This window comes from Hippoglossus hippoglossus, chromosome 9 (assembly GCF_009819705.1).
Source record: "Hippoglossus hippoglossus isolate fHipHip1 chromosome 9, fHipHip1.pri, whole genome shotgun sequence".
NCBI lineage: Eukaryota > Metazoa > Chordata > Actinopteri > Pleuronectiformes > Pleuronectidae > Hippoglossus > Hippoglossus hippoglossus.
The window spans coordinates 6,559,524-6,581,770 of NC_047159.1; the positions used below are offsets into that span (position 1 = coordinate 6,559,524).

Here is a 22,247-nt window from a genome sequence, read left to right on the forward strand (position 1 = left end):
CATTAAGACTTTTCAAAGCCTTTTTAGGTTTTCTGTTCTGTGGAAGTGAAGATCGTCTGAGACCTACAGACACCTGCATCATGCTTGATGTGCTGTGTCAGAATCAGATTAATTTCTTTACTAACACAGTTCAGTTTCTCTGGTTTCTGATGAGAAGCAACTGTGCAAATAACCGTTTATATATCAAGACTATAGAGAATATAGATTCCTGGTTGGAAATAATCAGCAAACACTTTTTATTGTAAAAAAACACTTTATGAAAACAATAAATAATAGAAAAATCACTTGATTGGGGATTTTTATAAAATGTTCTTTTGACTTTCATCTTCATCTGGTGCGCTTTTAAAAATGTTCTGCAAGACAAAAAACGTGAAGGCATTAAAGAGATCAATCAAAATCATTTAGACAGTTTTATGTAAACTATCTGTGATCTGATGAATGACACAAACAAAAACTGCGGCGACAGTTGTCATTACATCCTCCTCACACTCTGTTAGGACAATTGTTGCAGTGCTACAGCTGAATGGAAAGTTAATCCGTCTGTTTTATCTGATGCAGTAATATGAGGAGAAAAAACATGAATGTCTCAGTCTAAGCAAGAAGGTGGCTCTTTTTAAATATTGAACTTCTCTTCTCATTATGGTCCATGGAAAATGTTTTATTTCTTATATAATCGAAGTAAAAGTCATCTAATAGTTTACTTGAATAACCCTGAGATGTCCTCGAACACAATCTTTCACATGACATTCATGGTGATGTGATAAACTTCAGTTAAATATCAACAACTTACCGGAACGAGGAGCCAGCCTCGGTTCTGTTGTGTCAATGTCAGCTGTGTGGGTCAGAGGTCAGGAGGGAGTGGACGGGTGACCTGCGGCCCAGCGAGAGGAGCTGTTGCGGGGATGTGAACCTCGCTGCAGTCGCTGGACTCGATACAAGGCGGCCTGGATGAGCCATTATCTCTATTTTAGAGAATCAAACGTTGACATATGCAAAAATCCACAGTGGATTGAAAAACAGGTAATGAGAACTCACTCTCCCTGAAGGAATCCTTGTTGATCATCTTTCCATTCAGCTCAGCTTTGGGCAGGAAGTGTGGCTCTCTGTGCACAGTGCAAACACAAACAGACGCACATCACTTTACATTGCACAGTCGGCGGCACTTTGGGGCGCCTTGCATGTTGCATGAGAGGTTGAAAGGTCACTCGAGCTGTTTAGGTTTCTCCCTACCTGCTGCAGGTTTCTCTTCTTAACCTGGAGTTGGCTTTTACCTCTTCAGCCTCGTCAGTACTGCTGCAAGTGAAAGGACAAATAAAAAAATGTAAAAAAGACATCTACGACGTTATCACATTCCACGAGTCGATAACAGACAACGTCAGATACGTAGTTTTTAAACTCTATGACGTCTGTTGTTTTGAATGGTACGTTACAGTACAGTGCAACACGGTGCCGTGTCCACTCATGTGCATCATCCCTTCTCCTCCACTCCAGTGACTTCCTGCCCACTTAGTAGCTTCACATGATTTTCAGATGTGATCTAAGCTGGCCTAAGAACAAAGTTAATCCTCGCAGTGTGTAGGAACAGAGCCAGACGTACAATGTGGTCCTGTGCTCTCTCTCCGGTGCAGACCTCCTCCTGTGGAAGCTCTTGCCAGCGGGGCTGTTATCGGTGTGTGGTCTGTGGTTCTCCGAAATCACTCCTCGCAGCTCTTTGACGAGAGACCTGAGCTGCCGGGCGGGGCTCGCCTAGAGAAAGACGATGTCAGTGCAGCGCAGTGGTGAAATTAACATTATTAATAGTTGGTCTGATTAGCATGCACTTAAACAGAGAAAACAGGGAATGCAGGACAATGACACACAAAGAAAAAACTGCCAAAAATGTTTCACTTGCGCAATGAAATGATTTATACTCTAGTTTATCTCCTTACCCCAAGAATGCAATACTGTGTGTGTGTGTGTGTGTCTGTGTCTGTGTCTGTGTCTGTGTGTGTGTGTGTGTGTGTGTGTGTGTGTGTGTGTGTGTGTGTGTGTGTGTGTGTGTGTGTGTGATTTAAAGGCCGAGCAGATGTGCTGAGCTTGTGTCTGAGCTGCCAAATAAACAATAATTCACACATGCACTTGATGGGCTGGAGCTGTGGGAGATGAGCAGAATACATGGAGTTTCTGACTGCACCTTGATCTGAGCGTTGGAGGCGTGCTGGGACGAGGGTGGAGCGCGGAGTTCTGATGGATTCGGGGAATCCAGGTCTGGTGGAGTTGGACTCAGAGTGCTGTGCAGATTTTGACCTTGGAGTTCCTACAGAAAATCAAAAAAATTGTTACACATTACTATTAACCATGTGAGAGTATATTTGACATACTGTACATAGGGTTGACAAGTCCTATTTCTTAAGACTAAAGGCTTCTTTGTATGTAATCAGCTCTACCTTCAGGTCGAGGGCATGTCCGAGTTTCAGCCGATAAAACTGCTGCTCCTGCCGCTGGATGAAATCTTGACAGTCTGCGAAGCTCTCCGACATCTTGAAGATAGAAGAGTATTTGGAGCAATAACAGTGACGGAGACAGAGAGACACAGGACAGGGTCTGATTAGATTCTTATTTGATCCTAAGACATAAACTCAAATGTTTGCTTTGTTCCAGATGAAGATACTAGCTGTTTAAAGTAAAGTGATGTCAAACTTTATAAGGTGAAATAATAGTAAAACTTGAAAAAGTTATTGAGAAGGTGTTTATGTTTTGAGACAGTTGCTGATCATTAAACCCTCTCTTTCGTCTTTTGAGACATATCCAAACCATATACTTTTTTAAAACATCATTTTTTAGGGCTTTTATTTTCCTATTAGACAGCAGGCAGAAGACAGACAACTGGAAAAAGAACTGCAAATGGATGTGAACCAGGAATGATGGGGTTTTTAGTTTTGAAAACAAAATATATTTTGGTAGAAATTCTTATTATTCAATGTTGAAAGGTTTCGGGAAACTTTTGTATAAATAGGTTTTTACTGTTTTCACGTGAAACAAGTCAGCATCCTTCGTCAGCTTTCTCTCAAAGCCTTATCTTGTTAAATTAAAAATTATGAGTGCCACCTTGTGAAGGATGGCCTCCAGCTTGCCGATCCGCTCCCTTAATTGTTGGTCTTTGGACCCAAGGGCCTCCAGTTCCCTGGAAAGCAGCTTCTTCTCTTCCCTGACGAAGGCGAGCTGCCCGAGCTGACGCTGGTTCTCCAGGCTCTGGTGACGCTTCTCCTGAACAATGAGAACAGACAAAATGGAGCACTAGTTGTCAAAGGGTCATTCATTGGTTTTTATCCACAACAAATGAACTCAAAAGGCTTATTTCAAATAGCTGATCCACTTGAAAGCACTGGAACTGGCTTAAGTGGTCACCGTTGAATTATCATGATCACTTTTCTAACTTTTTGCTAGAGATTAGAGACCCTGAGATCCCTACGGTGTGAATGGCTAATCTGTCACAGCTTGGAGGCCAAGTGTTCTGTCCAGATATTCATAGAACAACTCGTAAAAGCCTGTTGTCCTTTTTTTGTTTTGTTTGCTAGTTGCAGCCAGAGTTTGTGTTTTGGGATATTTTTGTTCACCTTGATGTCTGGAGAAATATTTAAATTGCATTTATATTTCAAAGGTTATAAAAGAGCGTTTATAAAGCGTAAATATTAAATAAAAAAACTAAACACTATAGTATTTTTAATGGTTACGTTAAATCAATTGGGTAAAATTAAGAAGCCGAAGCATGTAAGTTCAACTCGACAGGAGAGAAGGCAGTGAGTGATCTACACAGACGTGGTACATGGAGTTACACCTGCTGCAGCTTCTCCACAGTCTCCTCCAGATGTTGGATTTTGCTCTGCAGAGAGTCCACCTGCTCTCTTCTGGCAGTGATCTCCTTCTGCATGTCCAGTGCTACTCGGAGGCCTGAGATGGAGAAAACACCCACGAGATAAATCCACACAGAAAGAACAACATGCACATAAGAAACATAAATCACAGAGCTTTAATGTTGAACAGGTTTTCTACATGTCAGTTTAGACAGAAATGCAGCTTGGAATGATATAGATATTTGCAGTTTTCAATGAACTGCACTGGTATTTATTGTGCAAGAGTTGTCAGCATTCCTATGTTTCATTACAGTCCAAAGTAAATCGCTGTTATCAGAGCACTTGATCACAGATTGGATGAAAATCAAATTCATTTTCTCTGACGTTTATTCATATAGCAGACATTTTTTAATTAAGTCTCAGTTTAAACAATGAAGTGGCTCTAACCGTGTCCGTCGGCTCCTTCCAGTGTCCTCAGGGTAATCCTGACCTGGTCCAGCTCATCGTGAGTGTCCCTTAGCTGACTCCGAAGCCTCAGCACCACACCCTCCTGCTCATCGCTCCTACAGCTGTGGAGCCGCTGCAGCTCCTCATGCTCCTCTGAAATCGTGCCCACACAAACACATGCATTAAATCCACAGGGAGACACACACTTTAACACATAACCAAACATGTACTACAATGGAAGGCTTAGTTGACAGTGTAAACATACCAAACATGGCTCCTTGTTTTTCTAACACAGCAGGACAAGAAGATCATTTCATTTGGAGGCAAAAATATGTGAGCGCTGAACTCTTTCTAGAGACGGAGAGGGAGGGAGCAGTGGTTCCTGTCCAGTTATAGAACCTGGTTACACTTATCAGCAGCACAGAGGTGATAAAAATCCTAAAGACCTTGTTTGACTTCATACAGGTGAAAGTCATTATGCGATACTATATTATGTGGTAATTAATAAAGACACTTTTATTATCCGGGGGGCCTACAAATGAATATTGTGATATTAAGAAGACAGAATTTTATTTTATTTTATTCTCTTGTGTACTTTATGTAACGATTTGAAACAAAAATTGTTTAAAAAGGTCCTAAAATCTTGTTTTTTCAATCAGATTCTTACTATTAATTATAGAACGGATGGAAAGAATGCACATTTTCTGCCAATTTTTGCCAACAGTTTTGATTATTACATCTGCTAAGGAGGTAATGCTTTTTTTACCCGTGTATTTTAGTTGGTTTGTTTGTCGGCAGGATTATAAAAAGTACTGAACCCATTTTGTACAAATTTGGTTGAGGGATGGGACTTTGGCCAAGAAAGAATTTTGTTGCAGCTTCAGTCCAAAGGGCAGATGCAACATCAAGAGTTTGTACATTTTGATGCAGATCATCAAACTTCTTTTTACTTTTATTTTTCAATTACATAAGTGAGACAGACATGAGAGATTGTTCAGCCCTGGCAGTGGTATGTACCTTCTACTTGTTTTCAATAAGATTGAAGTGTTATCTCCGGTTATACGTCAGTAAAGCTCAACTCACTTGTGAGGGCGAGTAACTGCAAATGCTGGATTTCCAACTGAGAGCTGAGCTGTCTTTTCTCCAGAGTTTCCTCCCTGAGACGCTGACTTTGTTCAGCCACAGACGCCTGAAGATTCCGCCTCTCGTGCTCTGCAGTGGCCAGGTCGGACTTGTGCTGGTCTAACTCAGCCTGATAAGCATATGACACAAGATGGAGGGAGACAGAAAAATGTATAAAGAACAAAGTGACGGTGGCGATAGTGAGAAAATTAATTGGGGTTATGGAAGTTGGTTTGGAAATATGAAGTATTCTGTCTTCATATTTTTGTTCCTGACCCTGAGCTGCTGAATCTCTAGCTTGTGCTGGTTTAGCTGATTGCTGAGGAGGTTTTTCTCGTGGTGAAGGTTGTCGAGGGTGTGGCTGTGCTGCGGTTTCATCTGTACGCTGCTCTCCAGCTGCAGTCGCAGAATGCCTATCAGCTTCTCTCGGTCATTCAACTTCCGCCTCAGTGTCTCTCCTTCTATGTGCAGGGTCTGGCACCAAGAATGATGCTGCAAAAATCAGTTTTGCTTAATATCAATGTACCGTTAAAACGGGCGGGTAGTTACCAGATCAGGGTTTCCAGAAACCTATGGTTTGTACATGATCTCTTACCTGCTGGGCTTCTTGCAGCCTGAGCTGGAGTTCCTCTTCCTTCTCCCGCAGGAGGTCCTGGGCTGTCCTCCCCTCCTGGGTCCTATGATCCTGCAGAGCCTGTAAGCAATTTTTCTCCTCTCCGACTCTGAGAAGCTGCTCCCTGGCCTCCTCCAGCCCTCCTCTCAGGGCCTTTACCTCCACATGGAGCTCACACTGCTGCTGTTCACTGCACCTCTGGAGGATAAAGCAGGAGGCACAGTGTGCTGATTGTTTTGTAAAGGGAAGGAAACAGTTATCTTTTAACATTTTAACATAGTGAGATAATATGATCTCAATCACGGGAGAGAAAGTAGCTTAACATTTCATCTTGTGTTATTGTGACTGGACAAACACGCCCTGCTTGTATAGAATCCCCTCTGAGCAGTTTCAGCTCGTTCTGCATGTTCACAGGTAACGAGGTAACTGTAGCTACTCACTAGGTTTCTGTGTCTTTCTTGGAAACGTGTCAATATTAATTTGAATACAGTGTCAACAGGTTTGTTGATTATTTGTACATGTTCATATAGCCTCACAAACTGAGTGAACCAAACCTTAACACAACCACATCTAGTGCCTGCTGATGTACGGGCTGTTTGTAATTTTTCTGCTTTGTCATTTCCTTTTTCACTCAAAATAAGGCACTGACTTGTTGCCCCATGACACAGATGCCTCTGCTGAGATAAATGCATCATGTGGACGTGTAAGACAGGCAGAATGGTCTCAGTCAGTAAACCTCAGTCAGCCCACCAGCCAACCAGAGCCTCCATCTGAGCCGGGCAACAGTCTTTCACTAAGCAGATTACACAGCTCCAGCACTTAACGTTACTCTGTCATAATAAGGCAACACATAGCTCGAGTATCATTCAAATGACAAACAGCAAACTCAACCGGACACTTCAGTTTCCACTTTTAACAGTGATCCTCATTGTAAATATGCATCTATATGGGGACTTTGGGTATGATAACAACAGAAAGATCATATGGTTTCTTATGGCACCTTAATTTGGCTGAGCTGGAACTGAAGCTCCTCTCTCTGTTGCAAGGATCGCTCTTTTTCTCTTTGTGCATCAGCCAGTTGAGACTGAACCTGAAGGAGCTGCTGCCCCAGACAGCAAACCTACAATGTCACAAATGACATTCACAAACAGTATAAAACATATTAAAGTGTTCATCTTGAAATAGGGAGAACCAGACATGGTTAGAATTTAAAACAGAACTAAGTAAATTTACAAGGTGACTGTTGTGTTTGTGTTATCCTCAAGCCTCTTTGGTCAAGTGGGATAAACACGGCAGGTTAATATTAACATTTAGCAGCCTAAGGGTTTTACTGATTACATTATGATGATCATGATATTATTGTAAATTCTTCCTGACCTTATCTTTATGGCTGCTGATATCTGACTCAAGTTCACCAATCTGACACTGGTGCAACGACGTCTGTCTTTCAGTGAGGTTCCTGGAAATGGAAATAATGTGTTTTTGACAAATATACATTAATTTAGAAATTCAACAGTAAGTCATTGATTAAGCATTTGACTGCAAAATCCCTCAGATTAAAAAAAAGGCCTGAAAATATTTGGGAACTTACTTAAGCAGCTCCAACTTAACACTCACGCTGACGCTGTTGTGTTTAGATGAGCTCAGTTTGTCAGTCAACAGCGCCATCTCCTGGCACAGACTTGCAATCAGTTCTTCACTCCTAAAACAGAGAAATGTGAAGAGTTCTTACTAACACTGCAGTGGAATGCATAATGTAATTCAATTTTTTCTGCCAATCAACTAAATGATGAATCATTGCAGCTCTACATCAAATCACCTTAGTTTTGGCGTATTTCCTCCACTGTGTTCTTCACTCCCAAGATGTTCTATTGACTGGCATAAAACAGACGAAACTAATCAAATCAAACACAATAGAATGAAAATTGTTAAGCCCACTGAACGTGATTTGCAACTGAAATTAAGTATTTACCATTAAGCATCTCTCCTGCAGCTCGTTTGTGTCATTAGTATCCTCAGTTAACTTAGCGGCTGGGGATGACTGTCTTGAACGAGTGGGGGCGTTAAGATTGGTGACGCGGTTGTTACCACATCGACTCTCATGAGACAACAGTGTAGAATACGTCTCCTTCATGATCTGTTCCAGTGTCTCTACTTTCCTGCTCAGTGCCAACGCCTCGTCCTCTGTGTCCTGCAGCTTCTGGTCTGTGGCCCTTTTGATGTTCTGGAGCTCCTCCAACATGCACAGCATCTTTTCCATCTGATCAACGTGATTCCTCGAGTCCTTCAATCTACAAACGAAAAATGTGGGACAAAGAGATTTTAAACACAATCGTTATTTATTAAAGTCAAATTTCATCAGTGTGTTCACCTGAGGTCAGACAAGACGTCCTTCTCCATTTGGACTTTATTCAGCTTAGTCTGCAGGTTCTCGATGGCTTTGTCAACACTGAATGTCTCTGGTTCAGTTTGATCATGTGTCTGTGAAAATAAGAAATGATACGGAAGCATTATCAATTCAGTAATTCACACAACATCAAACTAAGAAGATTCATGGCTGAAAGACAAGTATGAACCTTTCTTAGCTGCAGGCCAGGCAGCTGCTGAAAACCGTCATCTAGTGCATTTTCCAAAACCTTTTTTCCAGGAGAGCTGATCTGCCTTTGAACCACCTCTTGGTTTATAATATCCAGATCACAGTCCAGAGGCTGAGTCCCTGCCAGAGTGTGGGTGGGGGAGATGGTGAAATCCCCAGGTGGGTTATCTACCAAAAGAGCAGATGAGGTTTCAAATATACACTGTTGTTCAAGTTAAGGGTCAATGAAACATGTAGTTTATCAGTTACATAGCCTGGGCTTTTGATTTTCAATGCACATCTGGATGTCAGGTCCATTGATCTGAACTCAAACATTGTCTGAAATGAAATCACCTTTTTTTAAATTGTCAGGCTCAATAAGATGCTAGTTGACACAGTTGTACTCACAGACATTGAACCAGTGGTTGTGGCAGCTTTGTCCAGGTGAGGTATTGATTCCATATTTGCCGCCAAACCTCTCCAAGGCAACTTTGGTTGCATTTTCCACTTCTTCTTGAAGTCGTTGGGTTTCCTTAGTTCGCCTGTCAAGCTCATCGCTGCACAGAAAAAAAAGTTGTGTAAGAATTTTACTTGAATCATCAGTTTGTTATTTGTATATATTGGTCTTTTAAGGTAAAAATGTTTTGGTTTAGTATAATCGGCTTTATATATGTTCTATTTGAGGTTAAATCTTGAGTAAAAAAGTAAGAAAGAGAGGCGGAGCTCCACAATAAATTTTTACAGTGTTTTCTTCTGCAATTGTTTTGGTCTTGCTTTCATGTGATGTCGTGTTTTTACTGTGTTTTTATCGTTTTCTTTTTCGCCCTTTTATTATACTTGTTCATGTACTTTAATTGTCATATCACTGCTTTTATGTGTTCAAGTTTTCATATGACATAGCTCTTTATACATTCATCTAATTTGAACGCTACCTTGTTTTTCCCCGACCACCTAAACGTGGTTGTCTGGGCTCCTTGTCACATATAAACTCTGTTTTTAAAAACTGCTACACAAATAAAGTTTATTATTCTATTCTATTGTCTTTATACTTACTCTAAGTATTTTGTTCCCGGTGTGCACTAGTGTCAGATTGTTTTTAACCTTACCTGACTGATTGACTAATGGATCCATGAATAAATCTAATTAAAAACCAGTACTTTTGCTGAGTGTCACTGCAGGAAACAGAGTAAACCCTGGTTACCTCAGTTCATCCAGAGTCAGACTGGTGAATCTCAGCCGGAAGGAGCTGCCGTGAGTCTCTGGAAAGTCAAAACGTGTTGACAGAACATTTCAATAACAGTGAATTGACAGGAGCCTGTGACAACAACAACAACAGCTGGATAGTGAACTTTAACCCGTGTTAGCTTCACCTGCTTCTGCTTGGGCTGTTCCCCGGAGCTTCTGTGGGGATTCAACGTGGAAACCGTGGGCGCCATTACTGCTGGAAAGCGACGACATCCTTCTTCATTGCAGCCACGAAGCCATTTATACAAATAACCACATAGAACAGCTGGCGAGTTGAGCGTAAAGTTTCATCACCATGGAAACAACATCCCGTAGCTAGCTGCTAGCATCACACCCGGCGACAACTCGGTTCCTCTGGACGATACAAGCTGGATAACATCGTCACACTGGCTCAGTTTAGTGTAAAAAAATATATAACTAAAGGTTTAATGGCGCTGAACTGGTGAGAGAAGTAACTTTAGCGCCATAGTTAGCGCCGCCGACGCTTTCCTCCCAGGCGTTTCCGGTGGTGCATGACGGTCAATGTAGTGTTTCCCGGAGGACCAGCGGCTTGTTTGTGTATCCAGGGCGGACCCTCCGACACGGACCCTCCGTGCGCTCTCAGCGGGGATCGTCTCGGTTTTTCCGCGGTGTTGTCGTCGTGAAAATGAAAACATGAAGAACTGAGGAGTGTGATCGGGTCGCAGCTCTGATTTTTCACTCCTGCTCCCCGGCGGCTTCTGGACGAGGTGAGACGAGCCGCTTTGTTGATTTGCGTTAGCATGCTAGCTGGGTTAGCTTCCACTGGGGGGTTGCTTGTTTTTAAGACGCCTTTAGGTTTCTAATGGAGTTTGTTTCCATTCACATTCACAAGAGTCGAATCGAGGTTAAAAATCACCTGTGACTGAGCGATTCAACCTTTGTCATCGATTGATTTTATCTGTATCATTGCTATTACTGATTAGTTGGTGTGGTTTCTGTTGCTCAGATGACATTTGCATGCAGTTGAACCTTATGTCAACATAACCTTTCATTTTATTATTGTCAAAACATTTTAGCCCCAGCATATTTAGTCGAGTTGTAGGTTTTGTGTGTGTGTGTGTGTGTGTGTGTGTGTGTGTGTGTGTGTGTGTGTGTGTGTGACACTTGACACCCAGTAGGTGTGGTTTCAAGAGGCCATATTTATATTGTGATCTTCCCCTCACTGGTAGGGAGACTTGTTGTTGTGGGGTTTTGTTTTAAGTCACAACGCAGAACCCCTGAAACATGTGGTTTTCCAGGATGAGGGATCTTCACGCCATTGACGGCTTGCTCTTGAAGGAGCTGAAGTCCTGCTGTGCCAAGGAGTACAACTTTCTTCCCAGAGAGACTGGCCTGAAGCTGATGGAGTCGGCCTCCACAGAGGTAACCCACTGACACACTTCTACTCTTTTTTCTTTGCTGTCTGGGCAGGAATGTACATTTGCTTTTATACATATGCTATTTCCACTAATTCAATTCAATTTGTATAGTGCCAAATCATAATATACATAATCGCAAAGGCAATTTACATAGAAGGTCAAAAATTATAGAGAAACCCAACAGTTCCCACATTAACTGGAAGAAACCTCGAGAGCCAAGTCTCGACCGTTTTGGGGTGAGCAGATAAAAAATGGGAAAAAGAGAGAGAGATAGGGTGGAGGGGGAGAGAGAGACCAGGAACAGTTGTCTACCATCATGTTTCAGCTCTGACCGACTAGTTGTTGCAATGAAAACCATAAGAGTGATAATTATGGATGTAAAGATGTTATTAACGACAGCAGCAACAGTTCATATAATCATAATAGTTGTACATTTAGTATGCAATGCTTCATTTTCAGAAACCCAGTGGAGTGTCTGCTAAATGCAGAGACACCCGAGTGGAGGAGCTGTGGGGCCTGACCAGTTTCTTTGGCTACAGCACCCACACTTTTGTTCAAGCTGTCAATTTGCTTGACAGATTCCTCGCCATCATGAAGGTTGGTGTTTTATCAAATGTAAAATCTTTACAACATAAATCTGTATATTGTGTTTTCTTGTATCACGTTCCCATCACGAGTGTGACAAACAACAGTCCCGTTTGACCTCATGAGACACTGACTCACACCTCTAGCTGTTGTGTTATTGTGACAGGTTCAGCCCAAACACTTGCCCTGTATTGGAGTCTGCTGTCTTCACATTGCATCCAAAATGGTGGAGGAGGAGAGCAATGTCTCACCCACACACGAACTCATTCGCATCAGCCAAAGCAAGTTCACTGTGTCAGACCTCTGTCGCATGGAGAAGATCATCTCCGAGAAGCTCAGTGTGGAGCCCAACGCAGTGACAGCCTTAACCTTTCTACACCTCTACTACTCGGCCTTCACAACCCTGTCTGCTGGAAGGTAAACATTCCCTTGTCTTTCTTTGCCTTACTTTTTGTGATGCACTGCTTCAACTTGCATGGAGTTGGTCAAATAGATTCTGCTCTATGAGGTTTGTACTGGTGGATCACATCAGGATTCCCTCTATATTTTAAGGGAGGAGATCCCAAGCATTGGGAGCCTGGAAGCCCAGCTAAAAGCCTGCTTATGCCAACTTGTTTTCTCTAAAGCAAAAGTAAGAATTGTTCCCGGGCAACAATTTCTCATCATAGCAGCATCCATTTTGAGCTGCAGAGCTTCATAATCTGCTGTTTTTCCTCCTCCACAGTCATCAGTGCTGGCGCTGTCGCTCATTGCTCAGGAGTTCGAAGCCCTCCAGTCCACTGCCTTGTCAAAGATTGTCCAGCAATTCCAAAGACATCTAAAGGTATGAAAAGGGCAGAGCTCGCCTAAGGCTGCACCCTCTGATTCTGTTTGAAGTAATCATTGTTCTTTACCTCATCAAATGTTTGCATTTAGTGAAACATGTCACAGATTACGACACACTGTTACCAACCTGTTGTTCAGAACTGTAAGATACGATCAAAGAAGAAAACTGTTTTTACGCAAACAACTGAGGCCGTAAACAATTTACTAATAGGATTTCTTGCATTTCTCAGCTTCACATTATACACATTTGTGTTGGAATTCACATGTAGAAAGACGATGTCACTGCCTGATCACGTGCACATTTAGGTCATGAATGAAAACAACACATTACTTGTTGATGACAGCATATTTTCCAAGACTATTTCTGCTGCCTCTCAGATGTTTCCTGTTTGCCTTCTTCACAGATTAGTGACAGCGAGCTGCTCCACTGGAAGGAGCTTGTCGCCAAGTGCATGACCGAGTACCACTCGAGTGAATGTAACAAACCAGACAACAAGAAGCTGGTTTGGATTGTGTCCAGGAGAACCGCACAAAATCTTCAGGCCAATCACTTCAGTGTCCCTGGTCTGCCAACTATTCCTGAGGGCAGCTGGGATGAGAGTGAGAGGTGAACAACTGGGTCCTAATAACTGGCATAAAGAAAATTATAGCTGCTTCTTATTTTCAACTGACTGTAGCTGTTGCTGGTTAAAACAAAGAAATATCACCAGCAGCAAATCGGATCAGTTGTAACGAATTAATGCTAATTCAGCAAAGATTAGAATGACCAGTGTGGCGGTTTCTCTGGTTTCTCTGGTTTCTATTTAGAAAAAAGATTGTTTGTGGGTGAAAGAAAACTGTAACACCACTGTAGCACAGCTAGTAGACTGTGGTTGTTGTGGTTTAACAGGGACCAACTGAGTGGTGGCTCTGCTCCAGAGAGATGGTCAACTCATCACCTATAGGAATTTTACAACAATTTCAAAACCAGTGTTATAAACCAGAATTTATGAGGGTATAATTTTGCATTTAAGCTCAGTATTATTTATCATTGACCTCCTCTTCTCTCGCAGTGAGGACTCCTGTGAGGACATGAGCGGCGGAGAAGAAACTCCGTTCGGCTCGCCAGGAAGTGACGGCGAAGGAGCCTTCTTCCCCTCTTCCTTTCCCAAATGCAGAAAGTGACGAGTCCTCAATTTGCAATTGCGCCGAAAGTGTCAATCACCTAAACAGTAGCTAATTTAAGGGGCTCACCATGGTCCAGAGCAAACCTGTGTATCACGTGTCATAATATATGTAAAAACATGTGTGCCAGGTTTTGATTAAGTGCCTGTGTTGATTCAGTTTATCGTTGGTTTGTTTAATGCATAAAGAAAACATATCCTAATACTGCAAAATGGAAATGTGCAATATCTTGGCAGCTTGATGGCAAAAACATCTCAACATCTTTTTCTAACACGTTTTCATTTTGCTTGTGTCTGAAATTGACGCATTCCAGGAAAAAGAGTGAAGCACATGGAACAATGTCATCCCAGTTGAATACCAGCTAACACACTTACTCACCCACTATCTTTTTAAATCAGTTTTTTATACTCCATGCCATACGCAAACTGTGGAGAAAGTACTCGGCAAATGTGTGTTTATTTACGCACGTACACAATTTTAATGTGACATTTCTGACATTTCAGTATTACAATATCAGACTGATTATGCATGGATACATTGATATAAGTGATTATAAATGGATGTTCATGTTTACCAAGATAAGCTTACTGTAAAAAACGTTTTAAAAAAAATGTACATAACTTGTAAAAAAGAAGAAAAAAATGTATGTTTTGTGAACACAGCTTAATGTGTGTTGTACTTGGATATAATGTGAAATTTGTTGGAAAGGTCAGAAAGAATCCATCCAAATAAAAATATCGTTTTTTTTTTATCTACCTCTTGTTTTTTTTCTTTTCTTTGTCATCCATAATTATTTTACATACCTCATTTTATTATTATACATATTTTTGATTCATTAACTCATCACAATGGTCGTCCTCATTCAGCGTCATATCCCTACAGAGGTTAGAGTGTGAAAGCGTTAGGTTCATGGACCCTTCCCAGACCAGTGCCTTCAAACTGGATATTATAGGGTAGCATAAAATGAAAGTACTCTGGTAAAATAGAAATACCTCACATTTTCATGAGTAGATGTACTTTCTACCGCTCCCCAAACGCACAGATTAAAGGGCAGAGGTCACAGATTCAGGGATTTGATTGTCTCAGATGTTTCCTGTTTTTAAGCCTCTCCCATCTCTGTTTCTATCCCGTTAGATTTATTACCGCACAAGCTTTCCATTATGCTGAGAGCTGCACAAAAGCCCGGCGCAACGGTGTGTGGGTGTGAGTGTCAAAGAACCTTTTTGCGGACACATTTCAGACTGAAAAGTAGTACATTGGGTACGGCTTGTCCTACTGGGGACAGAGGCTGTGGGGAAGTAGATTTTTGGGCAGTGGTTTAGGTTGGAGATTAATTGTCTTCCTGAAATGAATTTAAGTCTATGTCATAGGCTTTCTGTGGGGACAAAACTAGAATCCAGCTGGGGATGGTTTGTCCAGGCCTGATGAAAATGTAGGTATTCTGGAGTAATTCTAAATGGGCGTGGCAAAATGGCTCAACAGCACCCCCTAAAACGCAGCAATTCTGTCTGGTTTAACCGATCTTCACGAAATTCGGTTCACACATGGATCATGACCAGAAAAAAAAAAAAGTCATTGGCACCAATTAAATGAATGCATCAGGAAGTTGGCCATTTTGGATTTAGTGGACATTTTGGCCGTTTTACACGCTGTGTATTTTTTATCGAACTCCTGTTAGAGCTTTCATCAGATCAAGACCTCAAGACATTGATGATGACGTCTTATGGAAACTGTGAGTTTTTGTCGAACACCGTTTTAGTGGCGTGGCGTCAAATTTCAACGTGTCGCCGTGACACACGAAATTGCTGTAACTTCAGTGTACATTGTTCAATCTCCCTCAAACTACATGTGTGTAATAACAGCCCCTCCCTGAAGACATTCATATGGTTTTAAGGAATGGGCGTGGCAATATATCTGAATAGCATGTGTCATTTCATTATTAACAAAAAACCCTATTTGATCGTAATGCTAGACCAAAAAGAGAAGTCAGCCATTTTGAATTAAGTCGCCATTTTTGACATTTACACATGTTGTATTTTGACAAACTCCTCCCAGAGCTTTCATCAGATCAACTTTAAATTCGGTGAGTGTCATTTCAACAACATGGAGATAAAAACTACCATGATTTTTTAGTGTACGCCACACGGTCTGACCGTGGCGTGGCGTCAAAGTTTGATGATTCGCCAAAAAACAGGGATTTATTATAACTCCTCTGTGCATTGTCCAATCAGCCTCAAACCTCTTTAACACAATCACAGCCCCGCCCTGAACCGATCCATATGTCAATATTGAACTTTTTGACCTTCCTCTATTTATTTGATGCATTTTTCTATTATTGTTTATAGCTTGTAAAATATCTTTACAGTGTTTTCACGTTTTTTTCATTTGTTTTGTATATTTTTTTATGTATTTTCCTTTTTTTCTCGGCTAATCAGTCATTTGTGAAATCTGTGTGTGTGTGTGTGTGTGTGTGTGTGTGTGTGTGTGTGTGTGTGTGTGTGTGTGTGTGTGTGTGTGTGTGTGATGTGGTGACACGCATGTCTGCTCCATCTCCCTGATTGCAGCGGCCGCCTGGAGGAGAGCAGCAGCGGCGGCAGCAGCATCAGTCTGGTGTCCGGGGGGCAGACGGAGGAATGAGAGAGGACCGAGCATCGTCACCACCATGCAGCAGCAGCAGCAACAGCAAGACAAGCAACAACAACCCACCAGCACCAGCACGTCCATTTTCTCCGATTCCATGAGCCGATGAGCCCCAGTGGTGTGTCTGTATCTTGCGGGCGGGCAGCGGCAGCGGCCCCGGCGAAGACAACATAGGCCAACGCCTCGCTGCAGATACGTACAGGGAATGAAAACGCTCCCAAGATGGTCCGCATCGCCAAGGCCCTGGGTCTGGTTATCCTGTGCGTCGCCGTGCTCATCCTGTCCCTCATCAGCTACGTGTCCCTGAGGAAAGACAGCCTCTTCGCCTCCTCCAAGTACTACATGGGAGGCCCGCGGATTATGTTCCACGCAGGGTTTCGGTGAGTGGTGGTTCGGTGTCAATGTAAACACCGGGAGTCTGTGGCCTGGATCCCGACGCACGAGCTTTACGCGTCACTTTACCGTGAATCTGGGCTGTTGTGCATCGTGGTTTGTGGAACTCTGAGCTGTCCAGGGTGCTGCTGCTGAAGCCCTGGACTCAGACTGCAGAATATATATACAGATACACCTCAATAAATAATAAATCCAGCTGAACAGACTGTGGTGGAGAGTAACTGAGTACTTCACTTAGTATCTGAGGCACTAGAGTATTTCCATGTTATGCTGCTTAATACTTCAAAGGGAAATATCCAACCTTTTGGGGTACTACGTTTATATTTACATTTTTATTTAAAAATCAATATTCATAAATGATGATGCTGTGTTATGAATTCAATTTGTTGATTTACATAATTGTGTTTGATATTATTAATATATACTAATCGATACTGATCATTTGTAGATTAAGACACATGTACATTTACTGCAAATTAGAGTAGAGTAAGCTGCCTTTGTATCGTTTGTACTTTAGTATATCCTTTACTTGTACTTTTACTTAAGTACAAAGTTAGATTCATGACATTTAACTTGCACTGTGGTACTTATATATAATTTTCTCAAACAAATTCACAGGTTTATAGTACAGTACAGTTTATATAGTAATTAAAATGAGCTCCACCTTTGCCTGCTGCAACATTAAAGTGATGAGCACACAAACGCATCAATAATTATAACACAGTTGTATTTTGAAATGGCTCATTCTGCATAGTAAATATGTACTTTTACTACATTTAGTATATTATAATGATCTGTATGTCATTTTCTGGAGTAAAAAGCACAGATGCTTGACCTTTACTTCAAACTGTGGTATTTATCAAACAGTACTTCTTTCATCACTGAACAAACTAAAGTACACAAGGGGGGTAAATGCATTTTGATGCCAATACTACAATTTTGAATGCGTGACTTTCATTTTTTCAACAGACATATATCCAAACTGTCGTTCCTCCACCACTGTCAGCTTTTTGAATTCGATGCAGTCATTAAATTCCCATTTAAATAAATAGAGAGTGGGTTATAAAATTGTTGTTTATGAATTGTTGCAAAATCTTTCATTAACCCACTGGATCTGCTACAATAAATGTTGATGATGTGTGTTTTAAATTTGTCACATAAACATGACATTGTTGTTTTCAGGTCCCAGTTCGCTTTGAATTTCCTGGACCCGTCCTTCATCCCGTTAACCAATGCACTAAATGAAGAGCTGCAAGGAAAATCTGCCAAGTGGAAGTTCAACAAGACGGCTTTTTCTCAGCTGAGGCAAGAGATCTTCAAATTTTTTTACTATTTGTCCTCTAGAGTGTATCTGGTGTTTTTGGGGTTTGCTCTGTCGAAGCTTGATAAACTGGGCTCTGTAGCTGTCAGCAAGTTTAAGGGTTTTATTGTAAAATGCCTCAGAATCGTCACACTAGTTAAACTATGAAGACAGAAAAGACATTTGTTCAACTTCATGATTTCACTTCTCAAGAATTTTTCATGTTTCACGTGGACTGTTACTGGTGATTATGAAACCATGAAGGCAAATGAAAAGAACTGATGTAGAAAGACAGTCAAATAGTTTGTTAACTAAAGAAATTAACCAGAATAAACAGATTAGCGCTGCCACGATTAGACTGTGAACTATTTTTTATTTGAAAAATCAATGTTTCTCAAGCAAAAATGAAAAACATGGTGAGGTTTGATGCTTGTTGTTGTTCACAGGTTTTTTATAGACAAAGCAAATAACTGATTAATAGAGAAAGTAATTGGCGGATTAATGTGTAATGTAAGTTAGTGGCTGCCTTAATAAATAATGCATCAGTGTGCAGTCATCAAAAATTAATAGATTTTGCTGCTTGTTTATTTAAACAAAGGAAAAAGCACATGACTTGAGCCTGAACATCAAATCAAATCAAATCTGATTTATTGTCCCTATAGGGAAGTTATTCTTGGGCCAAAGCAGAACAGTACCTTGTGTAATAAACAACACAAAAACAGTACACAAAGATATATCATGTAAACCAAATCACACAAAATTACAAGTTGCAGCAGCACTAAGCCTGGGTCCAAATATTTTATTATAGATGATTCTACATGTTATTTAACCAATTAATCAAGAATTCTTCTCATCTATCAAATACAGTTTTTAAAAGATCCCAATTTCCCAGACTTCAAGATGACATCTTCATATAAATCAATCCCACTCCCAAAATATTACATTTATATACTGTGATATAAAACAGAAAATCTTCTCATTCGTCATTTTTGCTTAAAATTGGATTTAATTGATACATCAGAATAGTTGCAAATATTTCTGGAAATCATTCGAAATTATTGGTAAATTATTTACAATTTGACAACTGAAAATTAGATTGTTTGTTTAGATGTCGCTTGTTTTGATTTTCACTAATGTTCAGAAATAAAACATATAACAGGCCCACAATATGAAGCTGTGTCTCTTTACTTTTAGAGTGTTTTTTTCTTTCTTTCAGGAAAGATATCTTCAGCTACATCGACATTCCCAACAACTTCTCCCTCACGAAGAACAGCGTGCGTGTCGGACAGCTGATGCACTTTGACTACTCCAGTCACAAGTACGTCTTCTCCATCAGCAACAACTTCAAATCCCTGCTCCCAGACGCCTCCCCCGTCCTCAACAAGCACTACAGTGTGTGTGCGGTGGTGGGAAACAGCGGCATCCTGACGGGCAGCCACTGCGGCCCAGAAATCGACCAGGCCGACTTCGTCTTCCGCTGCAACTTCGCCCCCACGGAGGTCTACTCCAAGGACGTGGGCAAGAAGACCAACCTGACCACCTTCAACCCCAGCATCCTGGAGAGGTACTACAACAACCTGCTGACCATCCAAGACAGGAATAACTTCTTCCTCAACCTGAAGAAGCTAGAGGGCGCCATCCTGTGGATCCCGGCCTTCTTCCTCCATACCTCAGCCACAGTGACCAGGACCCTGGTGGACTTCTTTGTGGAGCACAAGGGTCAACTGAAGGTCAAACTGGCCTGGCCTGGAAACATCATGCACGATGTCAACAAGTAAGAGCTTTGATCCGATCGACCATTCGTGCACAATTGAAGTGGCAAAAGAATCTAAATGGAAAGTTTTATCAAGGCTGCAGCTACAGTATCATTCGTTTACACGCAGCAATGAAAAACTTTGACATTTACAGGCGGATTTCAGTACTTTAAGGATCATTATATCACATTTGGCTACTTTTATGACAACAAAAATAAAGATGCTGTAAATCAGTAAAGTTTTGAGCCAGAAAAGAAGCTAAAAAATAAACTGAAAGAAATGCTCTGTATGTTGCAGAGTTGGGTGATAATTAACTTTGGGTTTATTGCTACAAATGACTATTTCAGGTACACAAGGTAATTTCAGTTATTATAAAGATATTGAGTTAGCAGTTTTACTTTACAGTATTGTTCTTAATGTTGGCAATTGTGGAGAAAATACCAGTGGAACCAGAGGATCTCCGAGCACCATTTTCTATTTAATAAATGAAATAACTGTATTTTCACAAACCTGAAAATGTATTCTGAACAGAATTAAGGTTGTTAGTAGGATATGAAACCAGCTTTCTCAACAATAAGTGAATTAAACTGAGAATCAGTCGCGTCATTAACTTCCCTAAGCTACTGTAACGTTTGCTTCATGGTGAGCTTTTGTTAAAAGGTGATGAATTAATAAGGATAATCTGCACTTTGTAAAATCAGAAGTGTCAGAATGTAATTTCTTCTTGTGACCAACTAACTTGTCTGTTCCTTCATAGATACTGGAAGACTAAAAGCCTCTCTCCCAAACGTCTCAGCACTGGAATCCTCATGTACACGCTGGCTTACGCCATGTGCGACGAGATCCACCTGTACGGCTTCTGGCCCTTCGGCTGGGACCCCAACACGGGCAACGATCTGCCTTACCACTACTACGACAAGAAAGGGACCAAATTCACCACCAAGTGGCAGGAGACCCACCAGCTGCCCAGCGAGTTCAAGCTGCTCTACAAGCTTCACAGGGAAGGTGTGACCAGACTCAGCCTGACACACTGCACACCTTAGACACGGTGTTGGATGTTCTCCGAGTCGACTCCAGAGGCCGTGACCCAGATACATCGGCTCAGTTCACTCTTCTGTTGTGTCCCACAGTGCATGATAAGTGTTGACGTCATTTATGACAACTTCATCCTACAAACACACATCACGTTGTAGCTTCACATGACGATGTCAGACTCACTCCGGATATAGATCCCACATCTCATTCAGGATGTGGTTGTGTTCAGTACAGTTAGGATTTTTTTTAATGCTGCTCACTTGCCTTCATTACTCTCCTCTGCATGTCTGCTGGCTGTGGCTTAACGGCTCGAACAGAGCAGATGTCTGTTTTTGACTGGAGTCTGCAGGGGATTTAGCTGTAGAGTCGGAAGTAGTCAAACCATCCAGTTGTGTTTAATTCAGTATTGACTGATTAATCACCTATTACAACAGTTCTGAAAATCAATACACTGAAATCACTGCCTAATCTCAGGGAAGGAGTTAGATCAGTGTTTTTTTGGAATCAGATTCAACGCCTCAGAGAGGTGCCGTTCCTGTTTTTCAGGCCTTTCCCCCATGAGGTGTGAAGATTTGTTTACAAGACTACGCGCGCGCGCACACACACACACACACACACACACACACACACACACACACATATATACGTGTGTGTGTTTTAATATCTGCAGAAAGTTTGACCGTCCACACCAATTTTGGGAATAATAATCAACATTCCAACTAAAAGCCATAAATTCATGGACAGAAAGTATGTTGTCATTACAATACAGAATTATAGAAAGTGGTATCAACCTACATTAGGTTCTGAGAACAAGATTTTAAGAGTTGAAATATATGTCCTAACAGCTGAATAGCCACGCTAGCGTTACATTAAAGTCACGCGAGTTAAATTATAGAACCAATAAATACCTGGCAACCTTTGAAAAACCTAATACGTCATTTAACAACACTTGCTGTTGCTCTGGAAGTGGTTTCCAGACACTGTAGCACAGTAATAATAATTATAATAATAACAATAACATTTCTTTTACTAGTTTCCGAAGTTGCTACTCTTATTTTCTGCCTTCATACATTACTTAGTTTGACAATTTATCATAATAATAATAAAAATAACTATCAATAATGTTGAATTCTTCAAATTTGGTTCATGTTGCACAAATATGTATTTATTTATTTATTGTGTGTCTGAGGAGTCTGGAGTAACTTTCTTTACAGCAGTAATTAGGTTCCATTAAATGACCTTCACGTTTGTCAAAGTTTGAACAGTATCTATTCTTCAAAGGTTTAGTATCGGTGATGTAATGGCAAAACATGAGAGCCACAAATTGGGGCCGAGCT

General features: G+C 41.2%; 3 protein-coding genes and 1 long non-coding RNA gene across 8 annotated transcripts; 2 read left to right on the forward strand and 2 right to left on the reverse strand.

Moving 5' to 3' along the window:
- Positions 1–317: 317 nt before the first annotated feature.
- LOC117768093 (coiled-coil domain-containing protein 158-like) lies at positions 318–10,196 on the reverse strand. 4 transcript variants are annotated; one of them, XM_034596179.1, is made up of 23 exons: positions 9,961–10,196; positions 9,792–9,849; positions 8,999–9,147; positions 8,592–8,779; positions 8,387–8,496; positions 7,988–8,306; positions 7,835–7,890; positions 7,607–7,717; positions 7,393–7,474; positions 7,016–7,135; positions 5,998–6,213; positions 5,679–5,894; positions 5,364–5,532; positions 4,281–4,433; positions 3,818–3,930; positions 3,088–3,246; positions 2,427–2,519; positions 2,174–2,296; positions 1,598–1,746; positions 1,231–1,293; positions 1,036–1,103; positions 791–962; positions 318–353 (listed from the first exon to the last, which is right to left on the reverse strand). In XM_034596179.1, the coding sequence occupies exons 1-22, from the start codon at positions 10,046–10,048 to the stop codon at positions 829–831; spliced, it is 2,937 nt and encodes a 978-aa protein (XP_034452070.1). In that variant the 5' UTR covers positions 10,049–10,196; the 3' UTR covers positions 318–353; positions 791–828. The 4 variants fall into 4 exon arrangements, with proteins under 4 accessions (XP_034452070.1, XP_034452071.1, XP_034452073.1 ...); XM_034596180.1 differs by having other exon boundaries at positions 7,016–7,117; positions 9,792–9,852; XM_034596182.1 differs by having other exon boundaries at positions 5,998–6,087; positions 9,792–9,852.
- A 184-nt stretch (positions 10,197–10,380) lies between these two features.
- Positions 10,381–14,543, forward strand: LOC117768094 (cyclin-G2-like). Of its 2 annotated transcripts, none has more exons than XM_034596184.1 (8): positions 10,381–10,563; positions 11,095–11,218; positions 11,674–11,811; positions 11,966–12,216; positions 12,352–12,430; positions 12,524–12,622; positions 13,029–13,231; positions 13,677–14,543. In XM_034596184.1, exons 2-8 carry the CDS (start codon positions 11,096–11,098, stop codon positions 13,786–13,788), a joined length of 1,005 nt encoding a protein of 334 aa, XP_034452075.1. In that variant the 5' UTR covers positions 10,381–10,563; position 11,095; the 3' UTR covers positions 13,789–14,543. The 2 variants fall into 2 exon arrangements, with proteins under 2 accessions (XP_034452075.1, XP_034452074.1); XM_034596183.1 differs by having other exon boundaries at positions 10,435–10,563; positions 11,026–11,218.
- Positions 14,544–16,269: 1,726 nt separating this feature from the next.
- On the forward strand, positions 16,270–21,904 carry LOC117768129 (sia-alpha-2,3-Gal-beta-1,4-GlcNAc-R:alpha 2,8-sialyltransferase-like). Its single transcript, XM_034596246.1, has 4 exons — positions 16,270–16,808; positions 18,004–18,126; positions 19,338–19,895; positions 20,633–21,904. The coding sequence occupies exons 1-4, from the start codon at positions 16,651–16,653 to the stop codon at positions 20,916–20,918; spliced, it is 1,125 nt and encodes a 374-aa protein (XP_034452137.1). The 5' UTR covers positions 16,270–16,650; the 3' UTR covers positions 20,919–21,904.
- Positions 18,025–18,637, reverse strand: LOC117768131. The gene is made up of 3 exons (XR_004615013.1): positions 18,364–18,637; positions 18,276–18,312; positions 18,025–18,150 (listed from the first exon to the last, which is right to left on the reverse strand). It is a non-coding gene; the product is annotated as an uncharacterized LOC117768131 (long non-coding RNA).
- Positions 21,905–22,247: the final 343 nt, after the last annotated feature.